At 37.6% G+C, this 26,796-nt stretch overlaps 2 protein-coding genes across 4 annotated transcripts in view; one reads left to right on the top strand and one right to left on the bottom strand.

The window, feature by feature from the left end:
- kif18a (kinesin family member 18A) overlaps positions 1-8,177 on the bottom strand; it is a 29,121-nt gene extending 20,944 nt beyond the window's left edge. For both annotated transcript variants that reach the window (XM_071488696.1, XM_071488697.1), the window contains exons 1-6: positions 8,040-8,177; positions 6,526-6,871; positions 4,287-4,444; positions 3,851-3,955; positions 3,241-3,351; positions 2,753-2,950 (exon numbers count right to left, since the gene is read on the bottom strand). In XM_071488696.1, coding sequence (XP_071344797.1) covers positions 2,753-2,950; positions 3,241-3,351; positions 3,851-3,955; positions 4,287-4,444; positions 6,526-6,841 — 888 coding nt within the window. In that variant the 5' untranslated portion in view covers positions 6,842-6,871; positions 8,040-8,177. The remainder of the gene's footprint in view (positions 1-2,752; positions 2,951-3,240; positions 3,352-3,850; positions 3,956-4,286; positions 4,445-6,525; positions 6,872-8,039) is intronic.
- The window catches only part of mettl15 (methyltransferase 15, mitochondrial 12S rRNA N4-cytidine), a 42,982-nt gene continuing 24,352 nt past the window's right edge, over positions 8,167-26,796 (top strand). Inside the window, exons 1-2 of one of the 2 annotated variants that reach the window (XM_071488698.1) lie at positions 8,167-8,306; positions 9,888-10,139. In XM_071488698.1, the coding sequence (XP_071344799.1) occupies positions 9,903-10,139 (237 nt within the window). In that variant the 5' untranslated portion in view covers positions 8,167-8,306; positions 9,888-9,902. Of the gene's footprint in view, positions 8,459-9,887; positions 10,140-26,796 lie in introns of both variants that reach the window. The other variant, XM_071488699.1, reaches the window with a different exon arrangement.

The raw sequence follows: 26,796 nt of genomic DNA, 5'->3' as shown, positions 1-26,796 counted from the left end.
CAAACATGTTCTTTTAGCGAAGTCTGTGTCCAAACGTTAACGGTCATAATTCACCCAACACAAACTCAAATGTTCATTTTGACTCCATCATTCACTGGTGTGAATGAGAGGTGTTAAGCAGTCATAATAAAAACTGAGGGCTGGGTTCAAAAGGAATGAAGACATGTCCACTAATGTAGACAAAATTTAATTCCACCCTTTTACAGCAATTGGGCAACATTGGGAGCAAAAGAAGTTCTACCGTAACTTATGTAACCCAACCCTTTTTGTCACTGCTTCACAAAGCTCCCATGGGCCTACCAATGTAAGGATTTTGCTATGAAGCAGGTACAGGTTTTAGCCTTAGTCAACAAAGTCAATGACAACCACACATCAACATTTTCAAAAAGTTCAGCTTTCTCTGTTCAGCAGCACTATTAAGTAAAATTGGCAATATCAAATGTATTCACTTTTTACAACATTTTCAGAAAGCCCCGTTTTCTTGGGTGGGAAACACTGGCCTTGTGTGGATGGACGGCCAACATAGAGAGAAAGGATGTGTCATAAAATGTATCTGCATTAGCTTGGACATCGCCTAAGGCAAACAACTTACAACAAAAACCTCTGTGCAGCATAGCATGAAGATGACATACTGAACAGCCCAAACAGAAGTAGCAGACATTCTTCTCACTCAAACGAAAGGCATGTCAGCCCAGACACAAGTGGGGACATTCTTTCCTGTAAACAATGGCCACAACATGAATTCCTTGTCTGCCAACAGTGAACACTGGAGCACCAATAACCATGGGGATAGGGTGGAGAAGGAGTGGGGATTAGTGGTGGGCGTTATAGCATGAGCAGATCAAACTATTCTATTTCATGATTGCAACACTCAAGAATGGTGAACAGGGTATAATAGTAACTGGACAGAGTCCATGAAACAACACAGTTTTAACCCAAGAATGAAGTAACCTGTTGAAGAAGGATCACATTTCAACATAGCTGTGGTACATTTGCACAGCACTTCCTAAATGCATGTGGCCTGCTTGTGCCTCATCCCTTGAGACTCGTGTGTAAAATGAGAAGACTGCTTGACAGGTTAATGTATGCAACTGGAATGAAATAATACCCAAATACTCAGTTGACTCTCCACTTCCCAGGCTCTGTTTTATATGGAGTGTTGTGGTTAACTTCATATACCTTAAACCATAATAATCTTAAGAACATGATTCAAAATATCCATATTGACTGTTGATTTGTTGAAAAACAAAAATGCATTAAAACAATACTAGATGAAACCATTTTGTCTGCTAGAAGTTTTTTATGCGTTAGTATCTGCTATGCAGTGTATTAGTGCCTATCTCTGGACACACTAAATGTAAAGCACTTTATAAACATTTTTTGTCAGTTTATCTGTGTATATGTTATTAACATCTGTAGTTGGTGATTGAGTGAAGAGCTAGCAATGCCAGACCCAGGCTTGGGCTGATATTCGTTAAGATTGAATACCACGATATTTCCCACAATATGCAATATTTTTTGAAATTTCTCTCAAAAAAGGAAACAAACTTTTTCTTTTTGCAGTTTTGCAGAATCTGCCCTGCTGCCAAGACTGACCTTCATTTCACAGCTTTGCTTACTGTACATTATACCTTGGCATGGGACAAATAAGACTTTAAACTGCTGTTTGGTGACAGCATCGCCAATACTTACAATAATATAATTTTATATTATAAAAAACATATCTAAAAACAAAAAATACAACAATACAATTATTACTCATTAAAAAAAACAGCTATTGCCCAAGCCTGGCAGACTACAAAGAATCTAAGATTCTATATCTAAACTATATCTGCCAATAGACTGTAGCTTATGTTTTACTGCAATTTTCTTTTTAAGTCTGAGTAATTATTCACTTATTTAATGTTTGTGTGTATTTTATTGCTTTAGTTGGTTTATAATGATGAATCTTGGTTGATTTTATCTAATTTGTATAACATTATTTCAAAAGTTGAGAGAAACATCATTCTAACTTATTTTAGGCAGTGAATTGCAGAGAAGTGTTTGATTTGTAACCAAACTAACCGACCCATTTGTTCACGTTCTTGTTTGACAGATACTGTGGTGTGCAGCTGTCTTTGCTAACCAGAAGGTGTCTTGAGTGCATTCAAAATTCAAGATTCTTAGTGTTACAACAAGCACACAACACCATTTGAATATTAAAGCTTTTGTTAACAGATCCCTAATTTGAATTTCCAGCTGTCATTGACACATGTGGGAGAATGCTCACAGGAAAGAGAAAATGTGAAACCTTTAAATATTTAAAAGGGAAACTAAATTTTCCAATTTCCCTTTTCCAGTGATTTCTCTGTTACTAGAAAAAGAGTCCAAATGTTAAAAAGTTTTCTAGGAACGGGTGGACAACTCGGTACCGGGGCTTAATGGCCTTGGAAAATATAAACGATGTCCTCAACAAAGGCTGGCCCTATAAAATGTCGACATACATCACTTGACTATTGTATGACCAGAGCAATGTCAAAATTACATGGTCATAAAAAACCATTCATGACTTTACTTTACTTCCCTTGTTTTGCATGATGGGGCTTCTTAAGAACATGGAGAGCTTTGCAGCTTCTGCAAAGATTTCATTTCTATCTATAGATTTCTATTTTGAACACTGGTAAGTTTTCAGGTTTATCTAAAAAGTTGTTTTGTTATTTTTTCCAACCCTCTATTTGTTATATACAGTATGTATAGGGTAAACTAAACTCACCTTTGGGTCAGCAAGAGCATTGATAACATTTCCTAGGGCAAGGAGTGAGCGATTGATGTTAGCACCTTCCCGCAAACGTGCCCCTTTGGCGTTGGTAGCGCTGGCTCTCTCTGAGCCTGCTAGATCAATCAGGCTCATTTTGGCAACACAAACGTTAGGATTGAGGCTGGCGGTTTTGTCCTTCTGCCTCAAATATATCTGGAATAAAGAACACAGAACTGTCAATTTAAGACAATTAAGAAGTAAACTGTGATGCATTGTTAGGCGTAAACCAGATATTTTTAATACTTATCTACTTATCTATAAAATGGAGATATTAGTAACTGCATCCTTGAAATTGAGTAGAAACTGTTTACATTTAAGCTTTTGCATTTATGTTTCTTCTTGTTAATTATTGTCTATTTTATATTGTTTTCTTATCTTAAGTTATGACATCATGTTACAGCCTAATTGTCCTTTGGGATTTATATAAACCTCGACTGAAAGACCTGAAATACAGCGTGGGACCGGGAAGAGGTGGCATTCATATCAGTTGGGTGTTGTGTCCTGTTTCGATTGCCAAAATCCAAAGCCTCAAGAATGTGCTCTGCAGATTTGGGCTGTATGGAAAGAGAGAGAGAAAAACAAAAAGACAACATCGATGGTGCATGAGACAGTAAAAGGACCACCACGGAGCACTTGAACTCAAAAACAACGAGGGACAACAGGCTACACTTAAGCTGTCTAATTGATGACAGCACAAAGCTTAAGTTTCAGTTCAAAATGTACACACAACCTTCATTTATTAAGAGAAAGAAAGTTGCTAGAGAAAACAGTTTTCCTGAACTGTAACCGTAAACACTTTTTTGCTAATGTATTAACACAGGAAATGCATTTTTAAATATCAGTGCTTGCAGGGGAGCACATTTCTTGTGATTTATTCTTGTACAACCCCTACAGACTTGAAAAATATGATTTTCTACTTAAAAACATTACATTGTGTACTGCAAAAACAACTGAGAGACTCAATGTAATACATTGACTTTGGAGTGACACCAGTATTTACCTTTAAAAAGCTCTATGATCCTAGGGGTGTGTATGATACATGTTACTACTAACCTGATGCAGTGTGAGGCCCTGAACAACAACTCCTTTAGAACTGTCTTCTCTCACTGCAAGAGGGCCTGCATTAGCCAACAAATCTCTGATCTGTTCATTGTAAACCTGCAAACAAACAACAAATATAACAGCAAACAACGGCAAATCCATTAAAACCACCCAAAGAGATCAGTCAAGACAATAATGTATGGTCAGGTTAAGGCTCTGTATGGGATACAAGTAAACAGTGAAATGTTTTAAAGCTATTAAAGCAGTTTGTAATTGCTGCAGTTCCTTTAGGCAAAAGCAGTGTGGTTCAATCTTCTCAGAATATTACAACTGAAACCCTTCAAAGTCTGAGAATCACTTAAATCCAAAAAATGAACAGGTTATAAACTAATACAGATAACAAAGAGAAGAAAACAAACAGAAAAGCAATAAAAACTGAAATATTCACCTCAAGATATGAGAATTCAACAGCAAATTCTTTCTCCTCCTTGGCATCATCCATGCGTTTGAACAGCTCTTTCATGGTACGATACATGACCCCTGGGTCATCTTGTGAGCCTAACATGGTATGTGTCTTGCCTGCTCCAGTAGCACCGTAGGCAAACACTGTAAATCAAAAACAATTCAATTAAAGACAAGTGAATGACATCTCTATACAAATAAAACACATGTACTGTATAATATAAATGCTTAACGCAACATTAAACTTGCTTTAGATAATGCATAACCACAAACTGGAATATGAAATCTTGGAACATAAGAAATTAAAGCATCAAATATATTATATTTCATAATGGGACCCAAAAAAGGCATGGTTATTGTGAAAAGTTTGGCTTAATTAAGCTTAACTGATTTGAATTATGTTCTGAACAACAACACCTAAATGACAAGCTTAAAACTCACACCACTGAAACAAATACAATTCAAAAAGTTTTGGTCACATAGCACAATTCAATCAAGATAAACTGGGTGCTAAACATTCTTTATTAGAGAGCTAAAGCTAATGCAGACTAATACGACATTTCTGCAATAAATTCTACCTTAAGGAAGGTCTATTTTTAAATCAATGATAGTAGGCTAAGCTGCAGCGAGATAGAGAGCTAGCAGAGCTGCAAAGCTAGTTAACCTAGCTTTCTACACTGTCTTATTAAAACTAGCTGCTGCTGAGGCTGATTCTGACTAGAGCTGTGATCATGACCATAGCCATGGGATGATATAGCTTTGGCTGTTGACAATAGACAGTACATGCAGAAAGTAAAGTGTCACATCATCTCTCCTTTCTGTCATATGTGCAAAGCATTTCCCAAAATTGTTCCTATAGCAAACATGTTTAATGTGAAGTAATTTAAAACCTAATTTGAGGTGAAGCAAACATTATTGCAAGGTAGCACAAAATATTTTTTGCAAGATAATCCAAAAGTACTGCAAGGTAATGTAAAAGTATTGAGAGGGATTGCTAAAGTAGTTCAGAAAGAAAATCCCACCATGACCCTTTTGGGGCTCCATAACTAACAAGACATTAACAAAAACCATGTAAGGTGAGGCGTGATACATGCAACTTTATCTTAATGCAGAGTCATTCAGGTGTTACCTTTATTTACAACCCTGTTTCCAAAAAAGTTGGGACACTGTGTAAAATGGAAATGAAAGTGATTTGCAAATCATGTAAACCCATATTTAATTGAAAGAGAACAAAGACACCTTTCAAAGAAGTTGGGACAGGGGCAATAGAAGACTGGAAAAGTTGTGTAATGCTTAAAACAAACAAAACATGGTTGAATATCTCACAACTAATTAGGTTAATTAGCAACAGGTCAGTTCACCACCTTGTGAAAGACTGTATTGCACATCTGGGAAGGCACCATTAATGCTGAATGGTATATACAGGTTTTGGAGCAGCATATGCTGCCATCCAGACGTCTTTTTCAGAGAAGACCTGGCATTTTTCAACAAGACAATGCCAAACTGCATTCTGTAAGTATTACAACAGCATGGCTCCGTAGTAGAAGAGTCTGGACACTAAACTGGCCTGCCTGCAGTCCAGACCTGTCACCCATAGAAAACATTTGGCATATCATGAAACTAAAAATATGACAAAGGAGACCCTGAACTGTTGAGCAGTTGAAATCCTATATCAGACAAGAATTGGAAAACATTTCCCTTTCAAAATGCCAAAAAAACTGATCTCCTCAGTTCCCAAACATTTACAGAATGTTGTTAAAAGAAGAGGTGATGCAACACAGCGGTAAACTGTCCCAACTTTTTTGAAACCTGTTGCTGGCATCAATTTAAATTGAGCATATATTTTTCATAAAACGTTCCCAGTTTCAATGTTTGATATGTTGTCTTTGTTCTATTTTCCATTAAATAGGGGCTTGCATGATTGGCACATCATTGGATTCTGTTTTTATTTACATTTAACAAAGTCCCAACTTTTTTGGAAATGGGGTTGTAAATTGGTGCACTAACTTTAATGCAAGCCTACATTACACACACACACAAAAACACACAGCTGTATTATTAAATAGCGGAAACAAGTTCTGAATTCGACCTATCATCACTTTTAATATACAAAATGGTAGATATGGTGAACTTTTAGGCAAATAGTGGTTGGCAAACAGTATTCCAGCATGTTTGGCAGCCTGGTGTAGCTTTTGACACACAGCTTGTATTTTTTCATCTGTTACCTGTGCAGTTAAATCCATTCATCACACCATCCAAAACTGCTTTAGTGGTATTCTCAAAGACGTCAACTTGAGTAGAGTTCTCGTTGAAGACATGGTCAAAAACAAACTTGAGGTCTTTGTTAGCCCTCTTGTTGATATTTCTGTTCCGCAATCTTTGTGACCCAAAACACGATAAGTCCTCTTCTTTGGGGTCAAATATGAGCATGTGGTTGTCAACAACCTGGACCACATTTCGACAGTTTTCACGCTTCTCACTGTCATTGGCTGGCCTCACCCGAACAACCACCTTTACATGGCTGCACACACTATTTGCCATTGTGGTCAGTCTGCATCAACTGAAGTGTGTCTGCAAAACAAAGACAATGAATTAACTACATTTACATTATAAATTGATTGATAATTATAAATGTAACTCACCAATGTAATGTTTAATAATATCCTTATTAAATCACACAAACCAAGAGAAAACTGTGAAAAATGGACAGGTGTATTAAAAGTGACTTAAGTTACCTACAAGGTTCTTTGGGCTCCCTGAAAGGATTGTCTCAGCATCTCCTTGATTACATTACTATAAACTATGAATGTCCTTTAAAAGGGCTAGGAGATGCATTTAATACAACAGTCCTGCAATAAATCCAAGTACAATGTTGATTATATTGGGTTGTATGCTATAGTCTTAAAATATTTTGTCTTTGGTATAAATAGGGTTTGCATATTATCATTAAAGTAACCACGTGTACACATTTACAAAATAACACTTATGTTAAGACTTGGTTGGCGAGGTTTATGTTTTTCCTCCCCATCACTGCATAGATAACAACTATGATTCCCATGCTTTATTTCTACTCATTACAGTGAAATTAATGGACCAATGTTTCTATTCTATTTAAATCCAAGACATAAAGATACCAGTACATTACAACAATGAGGCTTAATGCATGAATTATACATCTGGCCTAGCAGTTAAAGACTAGTAACTTTCAAGTCGTGAAAAGTCATGAGAGATATTGTTATACTGTTAGTTAAGGGTCATTAAATATATCTACATACGGTAAAAATCTGAATTCAAGCATATGTTGCAATATGACGCTTTTAAAGGCGAAACGATTAGCTATGAAGCCAACCCAGCCGGTGTGTCAATCATAAAAACTCATGCTATGCAAACCAGGCTGTGTTTTGGTGAAAAGCTAACAATACAGGAAATTGAATTTAGCATAGGAATTAAAACGGTGTCTGGTGTTTGAATATGTCTCTGTTTATGGACGTTATAGCGCTTCATTGAAGACCTAGACAAAGATGAATTATAGAAACTTGTCAATTCTTAATAAAGAATAGAAAATATATATATATTTATATTTTTTTTTTACAACATTAAAGCTTCTTGATGGAAAATGTGAGGGGGTTAACTTGGCTGGGTTGGCTAACGCCTGCTAGCTAGCTCTCACAACTTCCAACGGTAAATTAGTGTCCCCCAATGTCGGTTACACGGTGAGGGGATTGTTGTTTTGCCTTACCTTTTAGCCAGCAACCGTCTTCTTTCGTTTCATCACCACGGTAACGTTTTCCGACAAGAAACAAGCAGTCCGTGTTCTTAAAAATGAATTCGCTAGCAAAGCTTCTAGACGGCCATAGCTAGCACGACAAGCGCCAATAATTTCAAAAACAAGCCCTCTTCCTCCGTCGCAGCAGATTGGGTGTGAGCCGCTGGTCATGGGGCGGTGCCGACGTGACGCGGCGGGCATGCTGCTGTCGAAGGTGGAGCCACTCCGCTGAGTACTACGGTAAGCAACAGTTAACTTGCCTGAGGTGTAAACACAATTCACCCGGGAGAAATATCTTTAAATGTATCTGAGTGTACTGTTGCGTCCCTGTTGGTGTATTCGTTGATATTTTTTGAAGCTAACTGCGCCGGTGGGCATCCAACGTACCAGGTGTAAGCCACTGCTCATCTACATACCGTCACAGCTACTACACACTTTTATGTTGAAGGGCAACACATTTATCGTTAAAGGCCGAGCTTAGCCACACACCTCTGTAACACACTATAGTTAAGATTAGTGTCTTCATTTGTAACTCCATGTCTGTAACTCACAACCACTCACGCAAGCTTGCTCCATGCTAGCTTTCGCATTCTTAGCAAGGTAGGTTAGCTAAGCTGCCTCACACCAAAACAGTCTTGTTCCAGACCAGCAGCACACCATTACACGATGACAGGCGTTTGGTTAAATGAAATGATCTTTTAACAGCTACCACCAACCCAGAGCAGTAATCGTATGCTTTTGTGAACTCCTTTCTGCTCGTAGCTGTAAGGCTAGCAGCTAAGTAGCCATGGAAATACAGAAAGTATAACGGGCCCTTGAAAAAATACCTCTTCCTTGAATGATATAATAATGCCCCAGTTATCCTTGAATGGTTCCCCACCTTTCCCCAACCTTATTGCACAGTGTAGACAGGTTGTTTAAAAGACTTGTATGTTTTGAGACAAAATCACTTAAGTTGTGATAATATACACTTATGAGAATTGGAGGCAATAACATAGATACAAATAATTACAGAATGGTTCATAAGTGATAATAAATTTACAGTAAAGTTGATTCCTGCACTGCAGGTATGGCCCACAATCTGACTACAATGATGCATTATGACTGAGTATTTGTATTTCAGGTACTGTGTAGCCTATTTGCTGCCATTGAACATTTCTATTGCGTTTAGCAATGCCATGTACAAACATGTTAAATGCCTTCAGCTCCTGAACATGTTTCTGTTTTACATCTCAAACTGAGCTCTTAATTTTCAAGACATCTTGTTGCCAGGAAACACCTCAATACCTTTTTTAACCATGTAGCTCACTTTGGTGCCTGGTGCGGGCAGTATTATTCATGTAAAATGCCAAAATGTTAAACCAATCAGCCAAAGATTATATTCTTATTGTGGGTGTGGTGTTAATGCTGTACTTGGACCACAGATAGGTGCTGTTTGAAGGGTTCAGCCCTTCAGAGTGCTTTCAGCTGGCTTGAAATGTTAAGAAAGTGATTGTTTTGGCTGGGTATACCCATAGACTGTATACCAGGCTGGAAATCAGCTACTTAAGCCATTTAAAAGTTATATGCATTGTACATAGTTGTTACACTGCATTGCTGTATGTAACCATTTGGTATATATTCTAGGCTATTCCAAAAAGCATAGTAACTACATAAACACTTACAGTCGCCTATTTTAAAATGAGTAATCACCTGTCACTTGCAGTCCATTACCACTTACTTCAGTTTTCAATATACACACTAATATTCAACTGTATTACAAACCCTGCTCTTTTTAATTGGCTTAAACACTTAATAGCTTTGCTCTTATTTTCTACATAGATCATTTAAAGGATCATGATTTTCCACACGTCTCTGCGCTCCAACCCAATGTTAAGGAAAACCAGTCTGGCTGTGTGGAGAGCGTGGAAGTCATGGAAGTTAAGCCTGCACACTTCTACAGTTGATGCATCCTCTGGTCCTGGTCCCTGGGAAAGATCTGAAAAACTGTCTTCTGTTTCAACTGAAAAGCCTCCTCACACGCCTGTCATGCTCAAAGAGGTGCTTCATTACTTAGACATCCAACCTGGTCAGGTATGTTTACATCTTTACTATTATAAATATGTCAAAGATTAATTCACACCAAATGAGTGCCATGTGAAAATATTCAAACGAGCAATTATGTAATTTTACCTTCTTTTATTACCATTATTACAAAAGAACACATTAAGTTCCTAGAATAGGTTCACATAGGCAAATCTGATGTGTGACTAAAATGAATTTCTGGGACTGTCCACACTGATATTTACTGGTGATTAGGTCGTATTTGTATTTTCAGGCATTGTCATCCAGTCTGCCTTGGTTGCTATGGTAATGGCATAGGCATGTAAACTCACACTAAGAGGTGTTTCTTATATTCTGTCCCTCTAATGTGTGTCAGTGTTTGAAACACCTATCCGTGTCGTACATTTCGTTACAGCATCACCACTAACTACAGTCCCAAAAAATACAGCACCTCCTGACAGCATCAACAGCAGTTCATATCATAAGCTTCTTAAAGATAAGATGTATTGCAGAGCTTTTATATTAGTTTTGTAACAAATATATTAAATGGTTTTGAATTTGAAAAAAATGCAATAACACCAGTGTTAAGAACTAGTTTTCCTAATTTGTGCATTATAACACCTCAGTAGTATCTTAATGCAATCTAAAGATAACTGTTAGAAATTACCTCTTCACTGATACTTATTCTCTTAACTGAGATGTTTCTAAGGTAAAGATTCTGTTCACACACTATATGACAACTTGTTATAAAGACATGCATGAATTGGTTAGAGTGCTGGTATCTTGGCTTTCATTTAATGTATGTACTACCAGGACAGATGGGCATGAGTCAAAAGCCTTCTGGTGTGGCAAGCAGCATAGGAGGGGAAGTGATGCCCCCCCTATATAATGCATGGTCAAGGCAGGTGGGGGCCATGGGTCAACAACTTAGTCAGGAATTGCGCCACTGTAAGGCTGTTGGCAGGACACAGGGTGCTGCGTCGCTCCTGCCTGAACTTTAGCACCTCTAAACTCCTCCGCTGCCCGCCCATTTGCCAACTGTCCCAAGACAGCTTGCCAATCAGATGCTATTAAAAACAGTTTGATAGATTTTGTTTTTTTGTACAGTACATGCTGTAGATCTCACATAGTGTGACGTTCTGTGGAAATGTTGCATAGTTACATTCAGAAGTCATGTTTTAAATGTTGCTTCACTGCAGATGTCTTTTATTTATTTATGTGATGACACGTAGGTAATATTGCAGTTCCATGGGTTATGTTTGAACCACAGCAACATTACAAACTTACTAGGGTGCTTACACATTGTTATAGTACATTTACATAGCAAATTCTTAACTGAAGTGTCATTTAAGCAATCACATTTGTGGTGGTTAAGTAATGATGCTACTAACAGATCAGTTGCTGTAAAAAAAACAAAAAAAAAACTCCCTTATTATCAGGCAAATTCCCACTGAAGTCACTGAGGGCAGTGAGATTAATAATATGAATGGTTATTGTAAAATAATCACCAATATGTAATTGCTCTTGTCAGCTGAAGCAGAGTATGTATGAATAGCGTACTTAAGCAATGATGGGTGTTAGAGCAAATACTGCAGTTAAACCAAAGTGTGTAAATGAAGCCTTTCAGTGCCCTGCTGCCTCCCACACAGGACATCTGGCTGTAAATGTGTATGCAGGTAGCTAATTTCCACTGGTAGCCCACACGATATTTTCACAGTTTTACAAATGGCCATTGTGCTTGTTTGATCTGATTTCATAGTTTGTCATATTTCTTCACTGAAAGCATGCATTCACTTAACAAAGAACTATGCAGCTCACCACTAACTCCCATGCAATGGTTTTCTGGCACACTGGAACACAACTTAATATGTAAGGTGGGGAATGATTTTTAGCCACATTACCTGCAGTGTTCAAGGAATGGTAATGTTATTCAGTTTGTCCACTACTATGGCCCAGGCTAAAATATGAAAATGACTGTCAGATGGATTGACATAAAATATTTTGCAGACATTCATCTTCCCCTCAGGACAAATCCTAATGGCTTTGATTATCACCTGCCTCTAGCACCACGGATGCTTATCCTGTCAAATATCTAAACATCTACTTGATTGATAGAACAAAGGTTTGTGCAGACTCTGCTTGCGCCTCCATGAGGTCACATTTGCAGATTTGAGTGAATTTTAGTCCCATTTTTGTCATGCATTTATTATTTTTATGTCTTACTGGGATTTTGAGGCTATGCCTGTCGCCATCTTTGCTGTGTATAGTTCTCATGATCTGTTGCAATGTTAGTTGAAAAGGTACTGTTCACAGACACATTGTCCACGCCACTCTGCTTCGCAGTAATGCAAAAGACTCAGTCTCTTCAGTAAATCCATTTGTCATTTCCAATCAAGAGCTTGGTTACAGTGTGTTGTTCTGCAGATGAATGCAGGTTGTTGAATCAAGTTTTGCATGAAAACAGCAATTAGTTAATTTGTCCTTTCATACGTCTGTCACAATATTATCTGGTTCTTATTGATGTTTGTCATTGAAAATGTTATTATTAACATTGTTACTATTTTTATCATAGTTTTCATTGGCAAAATTTACACTGGTAACTCAACTATCAAACCAAGACAGTGAGCTGAAAGCTGTATAGAGCTGCACAGTGTGGTGTTGATGCTCAGTGGAACTGGCAGTACCTGCCACCCTTGTACAGTACAGTAAATGACTGAATTCAATTTTAATGTTTAAAAAATACAGCATAAATGTGTGTTGTTTTTTTTTTCAAACTTTTCTGCAACATGTTTTCTTTCTTTTTTTCTTTCTACTTCTTTTTTGATATTATACTTTCATGTGAAGCCATCTCTTTAACACAATAATATTTATAGTTGAGTTAAACAATTGTGCTGGAAAGACAAAGCATGAGGAGTCCTCCACTGGCGCAGACTGCTTGCGTAGGGGACCTCCTCTAGAACAGATTAATGAGCCATCAGCTGAGAGTCCAGGGGAGAAACCCTGTGCTGCTGTAGGAGAAACGAGCTGCCTACTCTTTTATTTCAGTCTCAACACGCTCCCCCTTGTGGATTTAATAAGGCCATAAGTGTGAAACCTACTTTTTTGGATCAATATCAGAGTCTTTCAACATCAACAAATTTTTGAGCAGTTTTAGACAAATAACAAATATTGGTTGGGCAGTTACGTATTATTATTGATCATACTCAAACTATACTATTGATCTCAGTCAATGCATAAAGGTATATCTTTATGCATTGACTGATGCAAAAGGAGATTTATTAGAGATGTATTATTCTTAACAATTAAATATAGTCTTGAAGATATGTTAGTGTTGATGTTGAATGAATGACATACTTTTATAATTCAAATTAGACTGTTATAATTAGATTCAGAAATGTGAGCATCACCAATGGTATCGGGCCATGCTTAGAAATTTCCACATACACATTTCATCTTGTTCACAGTCAGTATTGGTGAGCAAAGGCAACAACAGTAGAACAATAAAGAACTCACAAAAGTGTAAACTGTTCTTGGGACTACCAAAGCACTATAATTTTAAGTCTGGGGTCATCATGAAAGTAACAGAAGCATTAATGCCAGCTCATGTAGAAAGCAGATGGTTGCCAACGTGGAGCTTGCACACCATAAATAGCATGAACCAGGCTAGACTCATGATGACAATGGAAATCTAGCACAAAAATACAGCAAAACAGGCAAACCACAAATCACAGGTGTTGTATCTTGTTAAGACCCTGAACCACAGCAGACTAAATTGAGTGCTGCATTTTTCACTTCCCCAGTTATTTGGGTTATTTGGCTGGCTGTAATTTGGACACATGAAGAGGCACTCTGCTCAATGGATAGATGACCACAAAACACTCCACCAGCTGCTACTTCTCAATGTTTTTTTTTCTTTTTTGCATTTTTAGATGCAAGATAGAACATAGAGTAGGAGAAGTAGTGTGCAGTATTCTCACCTAAAGTAGTTAAGCAGTTACCATCTGTTTTAACATTTTTACATTAAATGTGGTTTTGTGCAGTGGAGAGCACAGGTGTTTTTTGTGGAACATACAGTTGTTGAGGTTGTCAGGAAGGAGAAATGCATCAGTGTCAACGAATACCATGTGATTGCAGGATCTTTTTTTTTTTTTTTTTTTACCAGGTACTGAGTGTACCAGCTTGTGAAGAAGGGCATAGATAGGGTTAATATGATGTTGTCTTGTCAAAGAGCAAAGTCTTACATTGAATCTTGGGCCAGCTGATGTTAGAAATGACTCTCTAGGTCCACAGTACAAAGAATGTCTTGTACTTTTGTGCAAGACTGTTTAGAAAATTGATATACTATTAATTAATATAATTAATATGCAATTTATAAAACCTTATTATAAAACAGGCATGCAGCAATTTGGAATTTTAATATGTGACACATTTTCTCTTAATGGTCTTTGTCAGTACATGGGCTGCAGCATTAGAAATGTACACAATTTCAGATAAAAGGTTCTTTTTTGTGACTTAGTTTGTGTTTCCTTACTTATATTCCCAGCATCAGCCAGCTGAAGTGCTGTTGTGAATACAAGCAAAGGGGTAACATGAGCTTGTATCTTCAAATTAGTTAAAAGCCTTGTAGTTGCTGTTAGGGACATGCAGCTGAAGTCAAGAAATGGCTTTAGGAGCAAATATATGAAGTACAGGGAGCCATAGTAGTTGCATGCTTAAAATGTTAAAGAACGTTGAAACACTGTTAAGATAAGCAATTAATAAATTAAGTTTTATTTACTTTGATTTTAGATTTGTAGTGAACATATATTTGATGGCTACTCCAGATATTTGCTTTTATTTACTATTTTCAGTTTCTCTAATAATTAAGTCTAATAACAGTTTGTATGTACTAAATGTGATTGTAATTGTTGAAAGTTAAATGCTTTGAAATGACCTTTTTTCATATTGAGGTGACAGTACCCGTTGAAGTAGTTTTATAGTTATACTTAAAAAATCTAGACATACTCATCTGTTAAACACCATGCACAGAATAAACATTATCCATATTATCTGGAACAGCCAACTTACTGTTTTCCCTGTACTAAATTTTCCACCACAACTTCTTCATGGTCTTGCCAATGTTTTTTCTTTTTTTTCTTTACACTCCTTTTTTGGGAGCACTGAGTAGTGAAAGAGGAGGCTGGTAAATAATTGATCCTTGTAATTAAACACTCCAGCCAGGGATGCTGGGGCTGATTGACGGCCAGATATTAGGCCCTTGTCTCGTAAGGTTGCAAGTTTAGTCTGAGGTTATCAGTGGCCAGAAGAGTCTTTCTCCCTCCCTGCCTCATTACTTTCATGAGTAGAACATTTCATAGTGGAGCTGTGGGTGGGGGTGTGGTGTGAAGACAGTCTGGGACTTCATTAGCCAAATGGGGTGCCTCAGTCTACAGAGCGCCAAATTGTTCAGCCTTGCTGAGCAGACAACCCCTTTGTGGGTGCTTCACCATGCTGTCCTGTAGAGTTGCTTTGGCCCTTTCATCTTACACATTCTTCAGCTTTAGGTTCACTTGAACAACAACTTAAACAAATAATGCTAGTATTCCTGAGCACCTACCAATACAGATGGTGTCTACCATAGTTTAGATAAAGTAAAACTCCCTCCCACCCTCCAAACTATATTTGCTCACCATTCAGTTTTGCTATATTGCTTACAAGCTGCATCTTACACCTTACAGTACAGTATTTTAAGCATAAATGCTCTTCTCAAAGTAAATAATTTACAAAATGTTGCACTCTCTTAATGTTTGTTTGACTATGCCATAACAATATTAACTGTGTGTGTGTGTGTGTGTGTGTGTGTGTGTGTGTGTGTGTGTGTGTGTGTGTGTGAGTGTGTGAGAGAGAGAGAGAGAGAGGTCCCTCTCTTTAAAGCCGATGCATCCACATAACATCAAATAACAGTGCATGGAGAAGAGTGTGCTGGTACAACATCAATTACTGAGAGTTATATTTGCATGTAGATTTAATAACAATTATTGAAATTGTATTACTCTATGCTCACATGCATCCAATATTGCTAGACGTAGTAAAAACAAACTGGAACCTATCCTCGATGCTGAATTGATACTATTACAGCAGGTTTTATTGCAATATTTACATTTGTTCCTGGTGTGTGAGTGGGTATGCTAATCAGATACAGCTGGATTGAGATGACTCATTCCTGCAACACATCTTCAATTGATGTTTGCGTGAGGTCCAACTGAATTATCTCGGTGGTGTTTCTTTTAAATATATTCAGGATAATTATATAACAAAATATTTATCTATTATTAAGATTTAGGTAGCATTTAGATTTACTGACTGATTTAATTTAATGGTAAGTATTTTTCTTATTGACAATGGTTTTTATCAAATGGTCCCACATCTTGTCATACCATGAGACTATGAAAATGAGCTGAAAGCAAAAAACCCCTTTATTTTCAGTTGATTTACACTTGTGATTTATTTTAAATGCTCAGATATTTTGGTGTTCTTTTTTGACAAATAGCAAAAGAGAAGAAAATAATTATTTTGCCATGCACAATATGAATATTTTACATTTGTCTCTGAGTTTTATGCCTTAGCATCAACTGGGACATTTTTGTACCTTGCTGCAGTAAATGGTTTGTCATGTGAGACATGCTTCCTCTCTTGCATGAAATTGTGTTTTAACAGCAATGTCATTTTGCTGTATCACTACTCTCTGCTGTGAGGCCTAGCCACACTTACGAGTGTGACCAACTCGTAAGTGTCATATTGTAAACACTCTCATGTGTGGTGATGGGATGATAGAGATGAAATAGTATTGTAAACCTAGATCTTGTGGCCAATTTAGACTGAAGGTAATTTAAAACAGGTGTGATGTATACTCTCTTACTGATCTAGCTCAGTATGTGTTCCTGCATCTAAATGATCTTTATTAAACTGCTGTTGGACCATTTCTGATAAAAGTCAGTTGCACTGACCTTATCTGTGTAACCAACATTATCTATATTCCCAATAGCATCCAGATGAAGTTCTGTGGTTCTCAGCTGGGGTGCTCCCACTCCTTGCCTACTCTGTTTCCTGACTAATTTGGCAGGGAAGAGCGTGTCCGCTTGACACTACATGACACTACTGACCTAAACAAGTAACAGAGGTTTCCTCGCTTCCAGCTCATTGTTCCTACACTATGTCTACCTCCACAGTTTAACCAAAATGACCCTGCTCAGTCTTGTTGATTTTGTATAAACTTCCTCAGCATGTGCAAACACCTTGCTTAAAATGGATCTCCTAAATATCTTAGTTTCCCTTGAATACAGTGATGGGTACAATCTTCTCCCATCTAAAGCATTTGTGGGAAAGTCTTTCTGGGGACCACTGCATCAGTTCACTTTAAGACCTTTGAGACTTGCCTCATCCTCTTGCCAGTACACCACCCTTAGACTTAATGCCTCAAAGGCCAGATGTGCTTTGGCTCATACAACAGCTTCACCTTTTACTGATGTGAGTACCTGAAGAAAATATATACACACTGACAACAGTTCTAGATGTAGTAAATTTCATCTCCACTGCATCAGCAACATGATGCTGGCATACAGCCCTCACACACAAACCTACGTACCCTCCAGGTATCTAGAGGGTCCTGAGACTGATCACTACTCCCCAAAGGCTAAAAACACTGATGTCAGAGATTGAAAACCCAGAGCTAGCTGATGGTCATTTGTCTGAGTGGCACCTCAAAGTCTGACCTTTGGTCATTTCCACCTTTACAAAGTACTGTCTCTATTCTAGCAACTTAAGTTTAAGGTTAGACAATGTTACCATATAGAGTGTGAGACAATTGACATTTGTCAACCATTGAATGTTAATACTGTCATAGATCTCTCAATTGTTGCCCGCATCTCTAATTTGTAGGAGTGACTGGGAACATCATCTTCCTGTACCAGAGTTAGTAAGACAGTCATATAAAAATTCCCACAAAAATAACACAAAGTGTTTTTAATTGACATTTGTTCAATCCACAAGACATTTGGTATCTGTTCCCAGCAACCCAACCACAGCTCCTGTATTGACTGAAAGTGACATCAATCACTTCAGGGCAAAATAATTCTCCCTCACAAACAGAAAACTGCTAACATGATCACAGTGTCAGAAGGGATAATGAAGTGAAACGAAATGGCAATTCTGCCTGATTAATAGGCTAATACTATGAGTATAGCCACCCATTGACACTGAGGCAACAAATAAGGAAAATAGAAAACAATACAGTATGTACTGATATACCTACAGTATGTCTAGTCGTTTTTGTAGCTTTAACTGCACTGACATGTGCTGCACTTTGTGGCCTTTACAGTAACTCCACATCTTTTTAACAGGTACTGTAAGTACAAAACATTGATGGACTGATGATAGTGCCAGTCATGGAAAGGCCCAGGGCATCTTAATCAAAAATTAGCACATAACACTGCACTATAACTCTTCCCTTCAAGCCTACCCCCTCCCCCAAGACGTCTCCATTGCCCCCACCCCATTCCCTAGTTCCTTTTATTTTATATTGTATTGTCAACCCAGTCTTCAAACTACTGGGAGCATCTTTTTAAATGCCTCTAGATGTCTCTTCCCTATTACCATGCCTTCTACCACGAGGCCTTCATTTAGGTTGACTCCTCTTTGCACTCCCTAATGGACTTGGCCCTGTTCTTCTTTTGTCTTCCTTTAGTACCATGAAATTCACCTTCAGGAGGGAAAGCCATCTTTCCTGATGCTTCTTTACATTTTGTGAATATAGTTAGATGATTCCACCCCCTCTTTTCACATCTGTTTTCTCTTGGGCTTTATATAGTTTGCATTGTTTCCTTGTGGCACTGTATTGACAGTAACATAACACTTAAGAGAAATCTTTCAGAGCAGGCACCAATGAAGCATGTAATCATTATGAATAGATCCACTGCATCATATTTGACCTATTTCTTGTTTCCTGTTAAAACAAAGAAATAGCCTTTTGGCATTTCTGTTACACTTTGTGGTGTTTCCTATCCACTGAAATTTAGCAGGTTGTGTATTTTATTTAACAATGACAATTTGTAAGCATGTCAAAATAAGTTTGGTTGTCTGACCTCACATGTTGTTATATATATATATATATATATATATATATATATTATTTATTTACAGTGTAGCATCTTGACCTATCATGTGTCTTCACTGTCAAGTCAAGGTACAAACTGGTATGTGCCCATCCAGGGAGCAAAGGTTATACAGTCTTTGCTTTTCTGAATAGTTGATGGGTGTTGATGCTGGGAAATGGGATAGTGGCGTATCCCAATACGCATCTGCCTGTGATAGTGTACATCGACAAGAATGGATAGTGCAAGCAGTTTACTGACCAGTATCAAGCGAAATATATTTGTGATTTGTGGGAGTGAGTTGTTGTAAAGATCCCCTGCAGACATGTTTTAAGACACAAAAATTACTATACTTCGAATAATAATTTTGCATTAGCCACAAGTAAAGATACTTTTTTAAAAATTCTTAAAATTACATCTACACCTTCTCAGACACTGAAAAGCCCAGAATCTATACTTATGCAAATATTTTGCATTTCACAGCTGGACTCAAGATGTGTACTACACTGAAAAGTTAGTCAGTCTGTGTGGACTGGAGGATTCGTGTTTTCACATCACACTTATTGTAAACTGAACACTGAACCACACTTGGCTTTCAAACCAGTTGTGAGATCACAAAATTGTGCTTGTATGTACACATGTTAAACTCAGATATAAGGTGGGCACAGAGAAACGTTCTCCCTTCAACCAATAAATGTGAAAACAGCCATCTACTATCAGATTCTGCACATACATCATTCTGCACAGTGAAGGTCAGACATCCGAGTAAAATAACAATAAGCAAAACACAGTTTTTAGTGGATGGGAACTTTAATATTTTAGCAGTAATCTAGCTAAAGCTTTTCTTTGGCTCATAATTAAGTGTGGGATATCTGAGTTTTTTTTTGTTTGTTTGTTTGTTTTTACAAAATGTCAAATAATGCAGAATTATACTCCTCTTGAATGTTTATATACCAGCTCAGTTGTGACAATTACGATTTGACTAGACTAATCAAAGTAATGAGGAGGATTTCACACATAGCAACCTATTTCCCCTATTTTCAACCCTAAACTAGCTAGACTGTGAGAAACATTAATTTGATTATCATGAATGGCTGTCTCCCACAGCCACAGAGCACAGAATTGAGGCTGTAGCCTTTGCTAATGTAAGGATGCTTATCTTGGAGCCACTATGCTGAGTATTCAGAGGCAGTTGTAAGGTAGTTGTCATTTTTTAAAAATGTTTAGGTGTTAAATCCGTAGTTAGTTTATAGTTTAAGCCAGGCATATTAGTATGGTAACATGTCTAAATTGTATCTTAGTGCAACTAGGTTTCGGCAGATTCAGCACTCTACTGATGTATGAGAATATTATATTACGCATTAAACACTGACGTTGTTATAATTAAACACATAAGATTATATTTAAGATATCTTGTACTAGCTGTAAAGTCATCTTTAACAGTCATTGTACCTTTTTTTTGCATTCTTCATCTTGCAAATTTTACTCATGATGTTACTCACTATAATTTGCTTGTTACAGTCTGCTTGTTATGGTCTGCATTTTATGCAAAAATGAATCTTTCTAGCAGAGAAAATGTGGCTCAGTAAATCTCCAACCTGCAAGACAAAAACAGACAGTTTGGCTAGGGGGGGGGTGGGGGTGGAGAGTGATGACTCATGCACACAGTAGAGGTCCCTCCCTTTCCATTCCTTCCAGTGTCCAATCAGTTCTTTCCCAGCTGTCACTCATTGCCTCCAAATCAGATCCCCACAATGCTTTACTCTCCCCTGTAAATCACTTTATTTGGAAAGGTTTAGAACACACAAGGTAAATAAAAATGTCATTAACATTATTTTGGCACACAGACTGATGCTTGATAATGTGATTACTTTGCAGTGCAGATGATAATCCCCTGCATCCATGATGTTTTGGTCATGCTTTGGCCCCAATTTCAATTTAAACATACATGAACAAATTTTCTAATGTTTCAGAATTAACTTTAAGTTGCTACTTTAAGTACATTAAGCTACATTTTAATTTCGACAGAAAATAAGTCTAATCCTTCATCAAAACAGCTGTCTCTGTAGCTAAATTAATTTTTTTAAGTCCAGTTACTTTTAGATTACTTTCTCACAATGCAAGCAGCCTATAGACTGTGGTAGAAAGACTAATCGTTGTCTTGGATTGCCCACGTATAGTAAATATTGAGTTATTGGCTCATAGTTTTCAGAGAGGATACAAGTGCCTGCTATCCCCGTTTCTCCAGGGATCTCCTCAGCACCACTGTGGTGCAAGAGCCAGTCTCAGGAAACCTTGGAGTGGGTGGATGCTTGACATGGACTTTATGAGCTTTATGTAGAGGAGGACAGGGTCTGGGGTTTTCCTCTTTGCAGTCAGATATTTATTGAAAAACATAGCAAATGTAACCATAGAACAAGGCAGAGCTGGTATGAATTATGTGAAAGTGGTGGTGAGGGAAAAAGACTATAGGAAGGAAGGAAGGAAGGAAGAAAGGAAAAGGACGAATGTGAGGGGGTTGAGATGTTGGGGTATTTGATTTGAGGTGAGTATAGTGAGGAGGGATTACATTGCAGTATCACAAGACGCTTCATAATATATCAGCATCTGTACATGAAGCATTTAAGATCAGTCCAAAACTGAGCAACACATCATGTAAAGGAAGGACCTCAGGAGGGACTGTTGTTTTTAATGGCATTTGTAGCATCTAGGAAGAACTGGAGGGGCATAGTATATCTTCATGTCCTCCTCCATGTTACAGGGTGAGTAAAAGAAATAGTTTTAAATGCAGTCATTCTACTAAGACAAACAACCACCCAACCATCCATTAAATATGGAGGTATTAGGTCTTCTAGCTTGGCATCCTACTTCAGTGTCTGTGACCCTAACTAGTGCCTCTTTACTGATTGCGCCGCTATGCCACTAACATTTTACTTGTTGACACTCAGGGCTGGGCAATAAAACAATGATGATAATTATCATGATATTAATGTCTACAATGACGACGACTCCAAACGACAAATGTATTTAGAAAGACAAAAATTCAATTCCAGTAGGATTTTTGTCAGGTCAAAATGTTTTAAAATGCTTTTGTCACCCATATATGACCAATAGGCTGATAGGCCTAAACATCAAAACCTGCTCAAGGTGACATTTCTCCAGTAGGCTTGCACCTGCATGTGATGTGCATATAATTGCACTCACATAGTAGCTAATACACGCTGTACAGTCTAAAGCAATCCAGTAATTATGTTTTAACATTGGACCTCAATGTTAGCGGTGGTGTTGTACTACATCATATGCAGAGATGTTTCTGATACTCTGTCCCCTTCTCGTATGCAAATGGCAAGGACAAAAAAATTAGAAACAGTTTGCAGTGTAATCTAGTATTAAACAGTATTATTGAAATGCAGTATATATAGTACCTAATAAAGCGGCTACTGAGTGTATGTATGTATTCATTCAAAATATTGGCAGTAGTATTAGAGGTTTTGTAAAATTAGTTTTGTGTTGTTGTATTTAACCTTGAGTTCACCCACAACATGAAAAAAATATATATTTCTTGTAGTCGTACGTAGTCATAGTTTGATGTTCATATTTAAATTTTTGTTGCTATGTGTCTCTTGAGATTTCTGCTGCAACCCCAGTACAGCGTTACTGTTTTGTTGTTCATCCCCAAAGGGCCCCACATGTTTCAATTACGCAAAATGATATATTCACACCTATAGGGAAAAAAAATTGTCACCAGTTTGCCCAATCTGAGGAACAATGTTGATGTTGTTGAGTCTGGCAGCTCCCACATCCCTTCCTGTCCCAGGATCAGCACCTTGGACAGCGATCATTGCACATTTACAGTATGTACAAAATGTTAAAAATGATCCACCTGAGCTGAAAGCTGGAGGAACTATTGATAGTCTTGAGCCATTGCCACAGATGATCATATTATTATTTCCGATTAGTTATATTTCCAAGCTAGTTGGAGCATCCTGGAGCATCCAGACAGATAATGTCATGTCAACATGCCCCTATTGGGAAAAATAGAAGCACTAATTGTAAAAATTATTTGTTTTGGTCTCAATGAGAAGTATAGGTTCAATTTTCCAACTACTCAAGTATGTAGCCTTCTCCCTTTGAGAGCTAGCTTTGTTTACATACCATTAAAATACATCTTTTCTTTTTTTTTTGTATTTGCAAGATGTTTAAAGGAGTAGATTTGGTATTTCTTGCCTTTTGTTCAAGCTTTTACTGCTGCAACCTGGTCAATTTAAATTCAGTTTATGGTAGTTTCAGCTCCTGGTTATTTTTCCCTCTCCCCGGGACCAGCAAATGTGCCCCATAATCATGTAGTGCAATCATACTCAAGTAAAACATTCATGATCATAGAGCCATTATAGTAAATAAAGCGACAATGTGTTTGTGTTTATTAAAGTTAAACTGTGGGATGGCCCATGAATTTACATTTGACGTGTAGGTAGTTAGAAGAAGTGTCTTACTGAAGTATCTTCACTTCTGTGTTCTTTCTTTCCTGGATTTCCTGGACTTCTAGTTGCACAGATCAGTGTTCTTTATCACTTTCTCATCAGACCCCCAGCTACACTTTCCTCTACACCAACACAGCCTTTATTCTGTACTGTTAGAAATTTTAGACTCAGTGGAGGAAATGTCGCCATTCTTTCTCTTTGCCCCCTTAATGTTATATAAAGACATACTACTGTATTTTACGCTTTCAGTAGTGTATTGTCCTGTTTGATATCCATCATACAGGTGTTTATAATTGCACTGTACATTTGGAAGGACCTTGTCTTATAACCAAGTAGGGACTGTAAAAAAAACAGTTGGTACAACTTATTAGCCTTTTTCTCTGAAATCTTAAGATCCAGATGTCCGATGACTAAAATCCTTCAGCCAGTTAAAAATGACAGTATAAAAAGTGTGCCCTAAAATTGTGGCTCAAAACAGGATAAAAAGTCAATTTTGACTGATTCTGGCAATCATAATGCAGATGCATACACATAGGGGATATGTCAGGTGACCAAATGAAACGGACCTTTACCATGATTACAATTATGAATTTTTCTAGGTTTGAAAATTGCTGGAAACATTTGGAATCATGTAAGTACACTACTCCAAAAAATAGATAACATAGGTAAAGTCATTTGTTGACATTTTAATATGGAAAAGCTACATATTATACATTTAAAACAAGGCTGACACCAAAAGGAAAATAAAAACACTTAACCATGCATATGTGTTTCATAACAGCCCAGATTGTGCCTGAAATTTGCTATATATGGTGTGGGGACACACCATGACAAACAGACTGTCCAGCTTCCTGAAATTGTTTAGATAGTTTTCCAGTATGTCCTCTGCCTTGTGCTACACTGAGAATTACACACGCTTGTAGGCCAAAAGCCTATGTTCTCTTGCAGCCAATCCAAAAAAGGGATGTCTCTAGAAAAATGACAAAGCACTGGCTAAGTATACCCAACAATGGTTAGTCAGTATTTGTGACTGTAATAACAAATTTACCAACAAAGAAAGCCAGTGAAGAAACAGCATTTAACAGCTCAAGATGGTTTTCTTAGAAGTTATGTACATCAAAACTTTAATACTGGGCATAACTCAGTGATCCTGTTTTTCGCAGCATATACACTGTGTCTCTATGGATATGTCTGTGCAGTAAACAATACACATTTACTCTTCTCTGTCTCTGACTCTTCAGTCACATTTTCCTCAGGGGAAGATGTTCAACTTGCAGTCGAAGCTTGCCATTGCTTCCTTTACAAAATCATGACAACAGTGTTTTGTGAGTGATCAGATCATTATTAACGCTGATAAATCAAAAATGAAATGTTGAAACCTGTGATGGCCTCAAATGTGAATTTTGTTTTTTTTTTATTATTATTACTGTGGCATTTCATTCTAAGCTGAATACTTTTTTATAAATTGGCCCAGACAAAATAAGCAATTTGAAGAGATCCCTTTGAATCTGGTACATGGACTGTAAAGAAAGATGGACATAGCCTCCCTGACCTCACTATTAGGTTTCTGAAGAGCAGTTTTGAAGCTCAGAGTGAGCTGCTCCGCCATCACCATCTTGCCAGTGCTTGGCTCTGCCTAACTTCCAGCTAATACAAAAATGGGCAAAGCGTTCAGGCGCGTGTGGAGCCGAGACTTGCTGGTGCGTGCTGGTTTGTGGCAAGCATACGCTCACCCACCTGTCACTAAACGGGTGAGCTATATAGGAATCCAATCCCTGTTCAGTTGTCATAAAGGGGGAAATTAGCTATAAAGACCAAAACCGATTTTTGTAGCAGGCTGTAAGCATGTTTATTTCTGTTGTAATATTGGGCATTTTAGCATGGGGGCAAATGGGAATTGACTTGCCTTTTGGAGCCAGCCTCAAGTGGCCATTTGAAGAGCTGCAGTTTTTAGCACTTAAGTGTTGGCTTCATTTTTCAAGCCGCAAGGTTGCTGCTTGGTCTGGTATCTTCTTGTGAGCATGAAGTGTTGAGTGAATAATTAATTAGACTTCTAGTTAAGTGTGGACTTCTAAGAAACGCATGTGAACAGGACAGATTTATACAATACCCCTGTATGTAGTCTAATCATGCCCCAATTAGATTTTGTTTGATCTCCTTTGGTGTTGTCAGCCTTGTTATACCTGTTCGTACATGTTACCAGGTGTGTGAGCATTTCTAGCAAAGCAAATAGTGTGACTCAGTCAGTGCAGGTAACAGTGCAGTGGGTACAGCTAACTAATTAACTTTTACGATTGTGGTGGTCAGAGGAGCAGCATGGTGCAGTCTTTAAAAAGGGGCTCGACATCATTTGTAGGATGACTTAAGTCAGTCTTCAATAACATTTAATCAGATCATTTTCCCTCAACCCCTTGAAATGCGGCAGGTCGTTTCTTAAGAGCCATGAGGAGAATCCATTTCTGTAGTGATGTGATTCACATTTGTGAAGTGTGACAAATTATATTTGTATTATAGCCTTTTATGTGTAGCCATGGGTATATTCAAATACATAAATAAATAATCCTAACCTCAACCCTACTTCAAAACAATTGAGGAAATGAATTACAAAAAAAACAAACATTTATTTTACTCTCATATTTATCTTTGACCAGCTCTTTTGATGTTCCAACTCACTTTCTTATTTGCGTAGCACCAGCACACGTCATCTGCAAATAGCATGATAACATTTACCAAATTAGAATTTATAATTTAGAGAGCATGAATATCGGCCCCAAATTTCATGGCATTAATCCATTCATTAGTGTTCATGGCAAACTAGGGGCCAAAGTGTTGGACCAACAGGAGGACGGAGGGAACTGGCTGATAGACTAGAATGCACATTGCATAGGTATAGCCACATGCTTTGCATAGGTATAAATAAAACCCAATGCCATATGTTTTCTCACAACTTATCACATATGCATTTACCTGAAATCATGAAACGCATTTCAAAAACATACCTGTCCTACGCCCTCATAACTAAACAAACCCATCCCCTTACCGGAGGGAAGTGAGCCGTTTGAGAGCCTTCAGCTATGG

The sequence above is a fragment of the Trachinotus anak genome, unplaced genomic scaffold (genome assembly GCF_046630095.1).
Source record: "Trachinotus anak isolate AG129_WGS33_773 ecotype Australia unplaced genomic scaffold, CSIRO_AGI_Tana_v1 ptg000011l, whole genome shotgun sequence".
Lineage (NCBI taxonomy): Eukaryota > Metazoa > Chordata > Actinopteri > Carangiformes > Carangidae > Trachinotus > Trachinotus anak.
This window is presented reverse-complemented; position numbering and strand designations above follow the sequence as displayed.